The sequence below is a fragment of the Periplaneta americana genome, chromosome 7, assembly GCF_040183065.1.
Source record: "Periplaneta americana isolate PAMFEO1 chromosome 7, P.americana_PAMFEO1_priV1, whole genome shotgun sequence".
NCBI lineage: Eukaryota > Metazoa > Arthropoda > Insecta > Blattodea > Blattidae > Periplaneta > Periplaneta americana.
In genome coordinates, this window is record NC_091123.1 from 174,380,381 (window position 1) to 174,393,238 (window position 12,858).

Sequence of the window (12,858 nt, forward strand, 5' to 3'; positions counted from 1 at the left end):
TTCCAGATCTTGGGTCCAAAAGTGTTTCTTTAAAGAATTTTTCCTTTGTTTTGTTTGTTTTGCATCTTATTTATTTATTTTTTTGTGGACTCAATATTCAGAAGTGTTTTGTTTTGAATAAGTCAGGTTCCCTTTTTTTTTTTTTTTTTTTTTTTGCCAGAGATACACCTTCTCATTTCCTTCAGTTCCTGTATGTGATGGTACCCACTGGAAATTTGATTTGTTTTCCTAAAATGGATAACTGTTGTACTTGCTGTCTGGTGTCTAATATTAATTTTGAATGAGAATGTTTATTTGAAGCTGTGGGGGAGGGGAAGAGAGAGGGGAGAGGGAAAGACTTCATTGCACATGCATTTGCGTTTATTGGCTGTTATAGAAACCTCTTCCCACCTGAAAAGGAGTAAGTAAATCTGGAACAGATGCATTAGGATGGACCATGACTTCACAGTCTACAATATACAGTCACGAAGCTAGAGTTTTGAGGATGCTAGAAACAATAGACTGTGCCGGTACTATTTCGCATTGTCTGTAATGAGGCGATAGTAGTGATCCTAGTGGTGAGCAACTATCTAATGTTTGCATATTTACTACGTATTGAGCTTCGTAACTGTATATACTAGACTGTGCTTGTACTTTCACGCTTAGGTTTTTGATATATTTTTTTAATGTTCTCTCCTTTGAAAATAAATCCGCTAATTCATTTCCCTGCAATCTACTGTGTACAAGATTATTTGTAGAGTAGTAGTTTTTATTAATAACAGTTAACAGTGTTTCGAATTTATATTACTTTGCTATTGGCTGAATAGTAAAATTAATATAAAAGGAAAAAATGTTTGTCATTTGCTATAACTTGTCTGTGATCTTAATTCACCTGGAATTAATACTGTCATATTGTATTCTAGTAAAATATTAGGGGAGGCACTGCTGGGGGTTTAAAGTTTTAAAATTGGTGATTGGTTGTTCCCTAGTGCCTCCAGATGCAGCCAAGACTGCTAGTTTGGATACAGGAATTCTATTTTTGAAGGAGGTTTGGTGCATCTCAAATCTTGGCTACAATGGCCAGCACAGTAATCATTCACCTGTAGTAATTTGGTATAAAGAAATTCAAAGATAAAAGTGGGAACAAGAAAAATTGTGGCAGATCAAAGATAGCAACTCTGACAGCCTCACTTAAAGGAATTGGTCCATGTCTTTATGAGGTCCCGCTGTGCTTAAAGCCCGCTCCCACTTAGCGGAATTGAATCGAACAGAATTCTTCTTCACAATTTATTTAAATGAAGATGGCAGAAAGTGGCGCATTGAATCAGTCGAATTCATGAGCTAGAATATGTATTCCACTGCCAGAACAGAACTTCTCGTTTCGGGTATGATCATATGTTTGCATAAAGCTTTGTGAAAAAACAAATGAGCAATATTCATTTTTGATACGTAATTTGTTTATTGAAAGTTATTGATGAAGTAGTACTATGTAAGTATACAGAAAATTACAATCTATACTAATAATAAATCTGTAGCCGAAATTTTTCTGGTAATTTTCGATTTTCCAAAAATAATTGGTCCTAACATATATAATTAACCGCCCTGAAACCGAAAATCGCTTTTTTGAAATTTTTGTTTGTATGTCTGTCTGTCTATATGTTTGTTACCTTTTTACGTGATAATGGCTGAACCGATTTATATGAAAATTGGAATATAAATTAAGTTCGTTGTAGCTTAGAATTTAGGCTATATGGCATTCAAAATATTTTATTTAAAAGGGAGGTTATAAGGGGGCTTGAATTAAATAAATCGAAATATCTCCCTTATTATTAATTTTCATGAAAAATATTGCATAACAAAAGTTTCTTTAAAAATAATTTCCGATAAGTTTTATTCCATGCAAAATTTTGATAGGACTGATATTTAATGAGATAAATGAGTTTCAAAATTACAATAACCGCCATCTAAGGCGGTGTAATGAAATAAAAAACAAATGACTTCGTCTATAAGGGGCTTTGGACAACAACAATCGAAAGCTATGAAACATAGCCTACAGATAATGTTTCTGTATTTGTATGAAGTAATATTGGAAGCTAAATTAACCGATTTGTATAATTAATTATTAATTCACCATTGGAAAGTGTAGTTTCTTTGTATGGACATAATGCTATAATGTTATTACAGTAACTTCTGAGTGAATTGAGGACTGGTAAGATTAAAATAGCTTCTTATGCACAGAAAACTTGATAGGTTTTCGTTTCCTGTATTTCCTAAAATAATTTTTATGACCAAATGAGTGGTCTCTGGATGAAAATGATCGCATTTTAATTTTTTTAATACGATTTAAATTAACATAATAAACGATTTATCCTTCTATCAAACACGAATGTTCCCTGGATCAAATGTCCTATTTTAATTATGTAATTACTTTATATTTATTTCTAACGGGTGCAGCGGAGCGCACGGGTACATCTAGTTTAATAATATGAACGGAGAAAAAAATAAATCTTGTTCAGAATTATCCGCTATTATATGACAAAGCATAAAAGTACTATTGTAATTATTCAAATAAGTAAATTAACTGAAGCAACAGATAGGAATTAAAATCCAAAGAAGGGCAAAAGGACGGAATTTTGTTTCATCTCTCATAAGATAGAGTGGAAAATTTTCCATGTGTATCCCTAGTTAAAAATATCATGAATCCTGTATTTACTTTTCTTATTTTGGTTATTTATTCTATCTTACATAACTGTGCTGAAGCTATTACGCCATCCATTTTAAACCGGACATGATTCGGTTCAATTTGATTCCACTAGATGTGAGTGCAGGCAGACGTTTCCTTTCGATTTGGTTCAATTCCAGTAAGTGGAAGCGGATCTTCAACCTGCTGAAGGTTCCAATTCCAGAGCTATAAGACTCTGTATAATAAAAGTTCCCAAGATCAAATACTGGCGGTTTGGAGGACTTACCTTTGCCATAAAAAACATCCCTCACTGAAAAGAACGATGATGGGACACAAACAGTAAAGATAATGAAACTGATAGTAGCAATAATAATGTATTTATTTAAGATCACACGTAAAATGAACAGCTGTCTAAATTAAATTATCTCACAAAATGAAGAATAAACTTAAAAAAAAAGTATTAATTAGAAAGATTCATATGACAATGTGAGAAAGAATGTCATGTTTCAAGATACCACAACCTATGTAGTGTTACATAGGAAACCATCAAGAATGCAAGCTTATTGTAACTACCACAACGACCATCACGCATCTGAAAATTGTGTCATGGCTGTTTTTACCCTGGAAAAAAAAAAAAAGAATACTTATGTTAAACAAGTTAATGGCCATGGTCATGGAATTTCATTTTTGTTAATGAATTTTGAGGCAAACTTTGTTCAACTGTGTCAAATAGATAACAAATACAGAGAAATTATTTATTATAAAAAGTAAAATAAGTTGAAGATAACAGAAATATTGGCAGAATCTGAAGGTCATATACAGGTTAAATACTGTAACGTAAGTTTTTAGGATTTCATGGTGACTGGTTAGAATTAGGCTTTTGGGTATTTCACCGTGTCCTGGAACTTGATATTTCGGAACTACATACAGGTTCCATCTCATCAGGGCAAAAGGTAAGCCCTGAGGAGTTGCCTACTCTGTTGCACTTGTTATGCCAGGCTGGTAGTTTCTAAATGTTGGAAAAGCCAAGTTCCAGGGCATGGTGGAATACCCAAAAGCCTAATTCTGAACAATTTCAACATTAAAATTGATATTCGAAACTTTATTATTTACAGTAGAACCTCTATTATCCGTAGTAATGAAGGGGATGGATTGAACAGTTAATGAAAAAAAATCAGATAATCCATATCATAAAATATTTTCATAAACTATACACTTACATATATATTATATATATTTTGATGTACCGAAGTACATATGATATTTCCATGCAGATATTCTGCGTCATCATACGATGAAAGAGTGATGGAACGGAGAAAAATTCTCTCCGGCGCCGGGATTTGAACCCGGGTTTTCAGCTCTACGTGCTGATGCTTTATCCACTAAGCCACGCCGGATACAACCCCGACGCCGGTTAGAATCGTCTCAGATTAAGCTCCATCTCTTGGGTTCCCTCTAGTGGCCGCCCTCTGCACTACATCATAGATGTCTATGAACACAGGACCGAAGTCCATACATGTGTTGAGGTACACTCGAATGAGTGACTGGTTGGCCGGGATCCGACAGTATAGGCGCCATCTTTAAATCACGAAGTGATTTATTACGCATATCATATATATTTTGATGTACCGAAGTACATATGATATTTCCATGCAGATATTCTGCGTCATCATATGATGAAAGAGTGATGGAACGGAGAAAAATTCTCTCCGGCGCCGGGATTTGAACCCGGGTTTTCAGCTCTACGTGCTGATGCTTTATCCACTAAGCCATGCCGTTCCATCACTCTTTCATCATATGATGACGCAGAATATCTGCATGGAAATATCATATGTACTTCGGTACATCAAAATATATATGATATGTGTAATAAATCACTTCGTGATTTAAAGACGGCGCCTATACCGTCGGATCCCGGCCAACCAGTCACTCATTCGAGTGCACCTCAACACATGTATGGACTTCGGTCCTGCGTTCATAGACATCTATGACGTAGTGCAGAGAGCGGCCACTAGAGGGAACCCAAGAGATGGAGCTTAATCTGAGACGATTCTAACCGGCGTCGGGGTTGTATCCGGCGTGGTTTAGTGGATAAAGCATCAGCACGTAGAGCTGAAAACCCGGGTTCAAATCCCGGCGCCGGAGAGAATTTTTCTCCGTTCCATCACTCTTTTATACACTTACAGTTTTGCAAATCAAGCTGTCAGGTATAACTCCCTGTAAAGTTGATTTGAATAATTTCGAGGGAAAAATTGTTCCGGGTTCAATACCCGGCCTTGGAACAATTTTTCTCTTGAAATTATGTTGTTGTTATTTTCTAATGCCTGACAATAAAGTCATTTGACCTTTTGCACTCCAATATTTTTCAAAGATATTATCATGGTCAGCCACTGAAGCACAGATTTTGAGGTGTTCCGAATCCATTTCTTGGTTTGAGTTGCACAATGGGCAGTTAGGGGACTGATATATTCCAATTCTATGCAGGTGTTTGGCCTAACAATCATGGCCTCTCTCGAAATTATTCACTTGCATCTTCACACTACACTATTTACAATATTATGTTGCTTACAACTCATAAACACTATTAAATACAATAATATATAGCACTTTAACCTTGTTTGTTTTTTTTATTAAATCGCACACTGTCATAATGCTGATCTCGTATTCTGATGCAAGATGAGACACAGTTTACCCTTTCCAAAACTGCTCAGTTTTTTGCACTTCTTTTTCGATACCACAACGCGTTTTATTTTGAAATCCGTGGAAAACATTTTGCATAAATGTTATACAGTAAGACCAGTGACTGAATGGTCCATGGGTTTGCATTTGTGTGGAGTTCTAGGGGTCATTTTGTTTAGGCAGAGAGCGACTATTTTACAAGTTGGAAACACCACAAGAAACTGTTTCTGTTCTATTCAACCCATTCCATAAAGTGACATCATTCCTACTGCATACTGTGCACCGGTGAAGGCTTGTAATAACCAATAGAAAATGTACAAAACTTCATTTGATAATCCACCAATTGATTAATAGAGTGACGGGTAATCGGGGTTCTACTGTACTGTACTTCTGGAGCGCTACCTCCACTATCTAGTTCAAGATGTTTAATTGCGTCTTTATATTACTGCAGTTCAAAACCAAGCTCTCAGACTCATTACTGGTGGAATCCAAACAACTCCAATAGATTCTATGAGATTCCTCACTAATATTAACAGCATCAAAATGACAATAGAAGAAAAAGCACTGATTCAATATGAAAAACTTATCAGATTACCAGGAAACAATTGGCATTCATACAGTTCTCTCTGTAGATTGAAAACTCAAAAAAGTTTCATATCCATTGTTCAAGAATTAAAACAGAAAATCAATATCCCGAATTTAAAAGAAAACTTACAAATTAAACCAAACCCTTTAACTCTATTGAATATAGAATATAATCTAAATTTAACAGAAGAAATACTGAAATCAGAAGTAAACACTGAAATACTGAAACAATTGTCTTTAGAGACAATTAATATTAGGTACCCTCCACAAAACTGGCTTCATTTATACACTGACGGATCCTTGATCTCCAGAGAACAAGGTGCCGGTGCAGGTGTTACGTGCTGTCTCTTCTGACTTTATAGATCTCTTGGATATGGAACAACAAGTTTTGATGGTGAAATCATTGCAATAAGTGAATGTCGCAGGAATCTTCTATGCCACATCAATAAATTTAGGAATGCAGTTATATTGTCAGACTCCAAAGCAGCTATTCTATCAATAGTCTCTAAACACGCACACCTTCATCTCAAACAGCAGAAATAACTAAAATGCTCTCTCAATTAATATCACTCAATAAAAGAATTGTATTCCAATGGATACCATCCCATTGTGGAATCTTGGGAAACGAGAATGCGGATGCTTTAGCAAAGAAGGGCAGCATTGCAACTTACAGACCTGTTACTAAATCTACATATTACTCTGTGAAAAGATTTATTAAATCTACATACTTAGACTTCAACAAACAAAATTTGATAACTCAATCCCAAGGGAAAAAATGGAACTCTCTGCATCACAATCCACAGTTAATTCCCGATTTACCACGAAAATCGTCTGTAGCTGCATTTAGATTGGCAACAGGCCATGATTGTTTGGCCAAACACCTGCATAGAATTGGAATATATCAGTCCCCTAACTGCCCATTGTGCAACTCAAATCAAGAAATGGATTCGGAACACCTCAAAATCTGTGCTTCAGTGGCTGGTCATGATAATATCTTTGAAAAATATTGGAGTGCAAGAGGTCAAACGACTTTATTGTCAAACGCCTGGCATTAGAAAACAACAACATATTATTGCACCGTGTTTAATTGAAAATGACATTTCAGTTTTATACATACTTGTCAAACAGGAGTGTGTCAGAAGTCATGATGAGCTGCTGAAGCAATTTGTACACTCCAAGATCTCGCAGTCTAGCTTGGCGTTCGCTTGAACCCGGCTCTTCCCTCCACACCAGGTTTGAAATGCAAAAGATGGCTGCAATCTGTAACTTCACATTTGAGTGCATCTGCGGGAAAGGAAATTTCATTTCATGATAAAAACATCTTAATTACATAATTCTGTTGTGACTAATTATCACAGTTCCTCACAGGTAACTTCTAGACAAAGATGACCCCATAGCTTGCAATACTTCAAGGGAATTTGCAACAGTTTATATTATTAAGGGATGTATGTTGCCAAATGGCTAGCACAGTGACTTGCCATAGACTTCAATTGTCTGTATACCTTTTATCTTTTGAAAACATTTTTGATACATTTTTATAAGATATTTACAATGAAACAAATAAAATGTTGAAATATTTAATTTTTATCCCTTAACTATGTACCATCATATAAAGTTACTTTTTTTATACAGAGAGAGACAGTGAAAAGTTGCCACATTATGCAGGGGACATGTTTGTTGAGAGCACATTACTACACTTTTATTGAACATTACTTGTATTAAAGTCTGCATCACCGTTTTTGTCGTGTGAAATCAGTAATGGGAACGTTAAGTACAAGTGTTTTACCTTTGCCGCAGTCACTCTGACAACTGTGTTTGGCAACTGGCTGATCTGACCTGCGTAGAAAGTTGTACCATTCTCAGCTGCACTAGCAACATGCTCACAAATGGGCATTATACTCTAGGCGTACGCCAAAAACGCTGGCGCTAGCTGTATTTGTGACTCCACTCCGTCAGCCAAACATTCCATACACTTCCTGCTATCTGCACACTCCATCCCCACCACTCGGGAATTTTAAGCCTACAGTAATGAAACTGAATGCCCACCCGCGCTGCTACAGCTTACCTACGAGTTGAGCAATGGATTGCGGCAATCTGTTCCCCGACGTTCCCTACATAGTGTGGTAACTTTTCACTGCCTCGGTCTGTAAAATTTTGTATTTAAATTTGTAGTATACATTAATAAGACTTTATTGACTTATGAAATAATGTGAGCAATATCAATTGAAAATCTTAAACAAGGACATAGTATTTAAATGTCAGCAGAAAAGGATTTTTCCCTCTTTCAGAATATTGGTGAAATACATTTTTTTTTAACTGTATCTGAATATTTTGCATATAGATTAAAATAATTCCATGACAAGAATGTCAAGTCCATGTGGAAACTATAATTGTCAAAGATGGCGTTGGGACAGGTTTTCTTCGGTCACTCCTGTTTCCTCTGCTTTTATTCCATTTCTTATTCACTATCACTTACCAAATTAAATAGACGCGTAAAGCTATTCTACCACTATGATGTGCCTATGAATCTATTACCACTTCGTATCAGAGACTCATGGATTTGATTCAATGGACCCCACCTAGGAATCAATTACACACCCCATAAGTAATAGAGATATTGTCAACGTTGTTAATAATTTAATGAATTTGACATATAGAACATTCATGACGTGCAAGAAAAGCTTGATACAGAGTATAAGAGTACAGGATTAGGCCCATAACACACGTGAAGAGTTTTCACTAGCGAGAAATGTGTTGTGAGAAAGAGGCGAAGAGCCTTCCTCCACACACTTGGCGAGTTCTCGCTATCACAGATCACACCTCGCTATGATCATCTATGCACTGCCTTCATGCAGAAAGCATTTTTCTGATTATAGTAATCACTCGTTGGGGGAAATATTATAGGTTATGCATTTACGTATATTGTCGTACTTAAATATATAACCTGTAAGTATATTGTCGTACTTTACAAATTATGTACGAACGCTATGTTGAATCTGAGTATTCAGATGATGAGGAAATGGAGTTACATGAACATAGTTTGTTAATGAAAAGAAGACGTAGACCTAAAATTAAAGCCAGAAATATCTGAAAATCACATTGTATCTTACAAAAATAAGGGCGAGTTTTGGACACTGGTTTCGATTTGAATGATGATACGTTTAGGTGTTATTTCAGGTTGAATGGACCTCAGTTTTTTGCCATTCATGATATGATAGAGGATTCTTTGCTATATTCTGATTAAAATTATGTAAACTGTTAAGACATAGATACATTATTTCAAATGTTTAATTAATACCATTAAATCTCATCAAAATAAAATATAGCCCTATTTATTTTTAGATAATCTGATATTTATCTCCAGATTTCTTCTTTAAGTTTCGTGTTTTTATAGTTTTCATCCTGTGTATCATATAAATAGGCCTACGGGTGACATCGTACAAGTTCGATAAGTTTCTGACTGCAATTATCAGCCATCTTTCCTCATTTTCAAATAAAAACAATACAATTCATCGCCACCTGTGATATCTTTTTCTACATTCGTCATAAAGAGTATAAATGTCAAACATCTTTGATAAATGTATCCTTTTTTTTTTTAGTAGGTTATTTTACGACGCTTTATCAACATCTTTGGTTATTTAGCATTTGAATGAGATGAAGATGATAATGCCGCTGAAATGCGTCCGGGGTCCAGCACCGAAAGTTACCTAGCATTTGCTAATATTGGGTTGAGGAAAAACCCCGGAAAAAACCTCAACCAGGTAACTTGCCCCGACTGGGAATCGAGGTTTTTGCCTCGAGCGAGAATCTCTTCCAGTGTGTGGACGTCCATTTGAATCCATGTTATCAATTTTTTAATTTTCTCGCAACACATTTCTCGCTGCAAAAACTATGCAAGTGTGTTACGGGCCTTAGTCTCAAGTAAGCATACAAGATCTTTCGTAACTCCCATAATGGTTCTGAAGTGTATTACCCACCAAATCCATTCTTCTCTCTGTGAGAGAATAGCAGTAACCACTCCTCTTGTCTTGACATTATGGCAGCATGGGAGTTCTACTCGGCACAGACTTCAATTGTCTGTATACCTTTTATCTTTTGAAAACATTTTTGATATATTGTTTGTAAGGTATTTACAATAAAACAGAAATAAAAGGTTGAAATATTTAATTTCCATCTCTTAACTATGTACCGTCATGTAAAGTTACTTTATTATAAAATTTTGTATTTAAATTTGTAGTATACATTAATAAGATTTTATCGGCTTATGAAATAATGTAAGCAATATAAAAACAAGGAAATCTATTTAAATGTCAGAAAAGGATTTTCCCTTTTTCAGAATATTGTAAAATACATTTGTGCGAGATCGTGCGTATTTGCTTGGTTTCCGCACAAAACCAATCCGCGGAAAATGTCAGTATTCCCAACCTAACACACATAACAATTTCCCTCTTCTTACCGCTTAAGTGACATATTGATTTTACTACTTTAGGCTTTTAACATATTATTTTTAGAGATGTTCAATATAGTAATAATTATAAATTGGAAACTTACCACTGCAATTTCGCCTAAATTGCACTGTTAATTATTGTTTTTAAATATTTGCATAAAATTAAGTAAACTCTACAACTCCACTAAAGTTACTGCATTTTTGATGCAAGTAACATTAAGGAAGCCGTGAAAAAATAAACAAGATTCCAGACTCATTATGGCAGCTACTTTGAATGAAGAAAAAGACAGACGTATATCACAGCCTGCTGGAGTATATTAAACACAGAAAAAATTTTAAAGCAACAATGTTAAAGGTAGATATTTTTGTTTTGCAAATTTGCCGTCATTGAACAGAAACCAAGATGGAGATTTCATTGCAACTAATTAGAAATTCCTCTTTCAGGTATGTAATAAACGATCTTCGCACAAAATAATGTACGATATACGAGCGGTATGTTTTCTTTCAATTCTCGGAAATTAAAAAAGCTCAACTACGTTTCGCTTTTTCAAACTTTTCCTCGAACATGAAAACTTCAACATACCGCTCTTGTAACGCATATTACTATCTTTTACTGCATGTAGATTAATGTAATTCTATGACAAAAATATTTGTTCATGACAGAACATCACTGAGAAATGTTAAGTTAAAATAGTCTTTATTACAATAATATACATCCGAATTCATTTTCTGATTAAAAGCAGTTGCTATTGATCATCATGGGCCAACAGAACTGCCTGTTACGAATTCAGCACACTTGTGTTCGAGTCCCGACCAGAGAAGTTGAGAATCAGGTATTCATATCTATCTCATTGGCACTGGAGGTGCTTATCTCTGTGACTTAACTTACATCATATCCACATGCCTGCTAACTGAATAGGTACCCAGTGTCCATGCTTAATAAAACCCATATGCTGGGAATGACAAGCCAACTAATCCAGTCCTTGGAATAAAACGACAGTGTGATTGCTTTAAAATATCACTTCACTCTTCCGCTTCCTGTCAGTCTTTACTGACCATGTAATCCGTCAGTTTCTTCAGGACATCCTCATTAGCCATGATGTATTCTTTCGCCGACTCTCCGTCTCCAATGTTGGCTAAGATGCACAGAGCTTGCTCTTTCACTTCTGCACTGTGAGTTCCTTCTAAAATCAATACCACTGCCTAAAAGGAATGAAAACCACACACTGAACCATCATTTTATCAGGAAACAAATACTTTATCAATCATTAACCAACATCAATAATAGCAGAAGTTACCACCACTGCCAATAATAATAATAATATTCATATTCATATTTATTATCATCATACACCTTTCAGGTAGTGGTTTCCCTCACATTTCTGCATACGGTCCACCACTACCTTGCTTACATTCCATCATATATCCTTCATATTTCTCTTATCATCTATGTCTTCCCAAATCTTCCAATTATCTAAAGTTTAACCCTGCTTCTGTCTATTTCTTCCTCCATCCTTTCTGATGTACAGTATTTACAACTCTTAACCTTCTTTATCTTCCCTCAATATAATTCCCGAATGCTATGCAATACTGTCCACCTTAAGGCTGGTTCACAATAAAACGAGAACGGAAGCGAGAACGAGAATGGAAATAATGTTAAAATAAATGTATTTAAATGTGAGCATTCACAATAGGTAATTGAGAATACCCACATTTAAATGCATTTATTTTAACAATATTTCAGTTCTCGTTCTCGTTGTCGTTTCCGTTCCCGGTTTATTGTGAACCAGCTTTCTCTTATATAGAAACATTCTCATCTACATCTACTTCTCCATCTCTACTACTATCATTGTCATCTTTCATTACTGTTATCCCTACTTTTATGTTTATCGTTAAAACCTTTTTATCTCTGATAATAATAATAATAATATTAATAATAATAATTAATAAATGTTTTAGTTTTGAATACTTGTATATACTCGATTAATCCCCGCATATTTTTTTTGCAAAAATTGGCAGCTGAAAATTGGGATGCGGGTATTATTTGCAGCAAGGTTAGTACCCTGATCTTGAAGTGATAGCATTTGTTGCACGTGGGTTAGTATCAGTGTTACCAACTGGACGGAATTTCAACGTAGTGGACGGGAAAGAATGGCTTTGACAGATGACTGACTTTTTTTTGGCGGAAATTACAATTTACATCGTCTTTTGACTTTTTTAGCTGCTGTCATTTTATTTTTTTAAATTTTTGGGGGACTTTACTTTTTCATTGAACTGTGTTGTACGATGTTAAAGAATACCCTGTTTCAGATTTCCTTATAGTGATCAAGTCAGAGGTTGACGAATTAATATTTTAAACAAGATTTGTAAGTTGTGTTTAAAATTTGCTTTTTATCTGAATATAGATACATTGAGTGAGTCTATTTTTTTTTTATTTTGACGGATTTCCAGGTGTTAGACTGACGGGAATACAATTTATGTGTTG

General features: G+C 35.1%; 1 protein-coding gene across 2 annotated transcripts in view; it reads right to left on the reverse strand.

Annotated features, from left to right (window-relative positions):
- Window positions 1-3,020: 3,020 nt before the first annotated feature.
- LOC138703769 (armadillo repeat-containing protein 8-like) overlaps window positions 3,021-12,858 on the reverse strand; it is a 47,695-nt gene continuing 37,857 nt past the window's right edge. For both annotated transcript variants that reach the window (XM_069831934.1, XM_069831935.1), the window contains exons 11-13: window positions 11,430-11,576; window positions 7,044-7,210; window positions 3,021-3,283 (exon numbers count right to left, since the gene is read on the reverse strand). In XM_069831934.1, coding sequence (XP_069688035.1) covers window positions 3,247-3,283; window positions 7,044-7,210; window positions 11,430-11,576 — 351 coding nt within the window. In that variant the 3' untranslated portion in view covers window positions 3,021-3,246. The remainder of the gene's footprint in view (window positions 3,284-7,043; window positions 7,211-11,429; window positions 11,577-12,858) is intronic.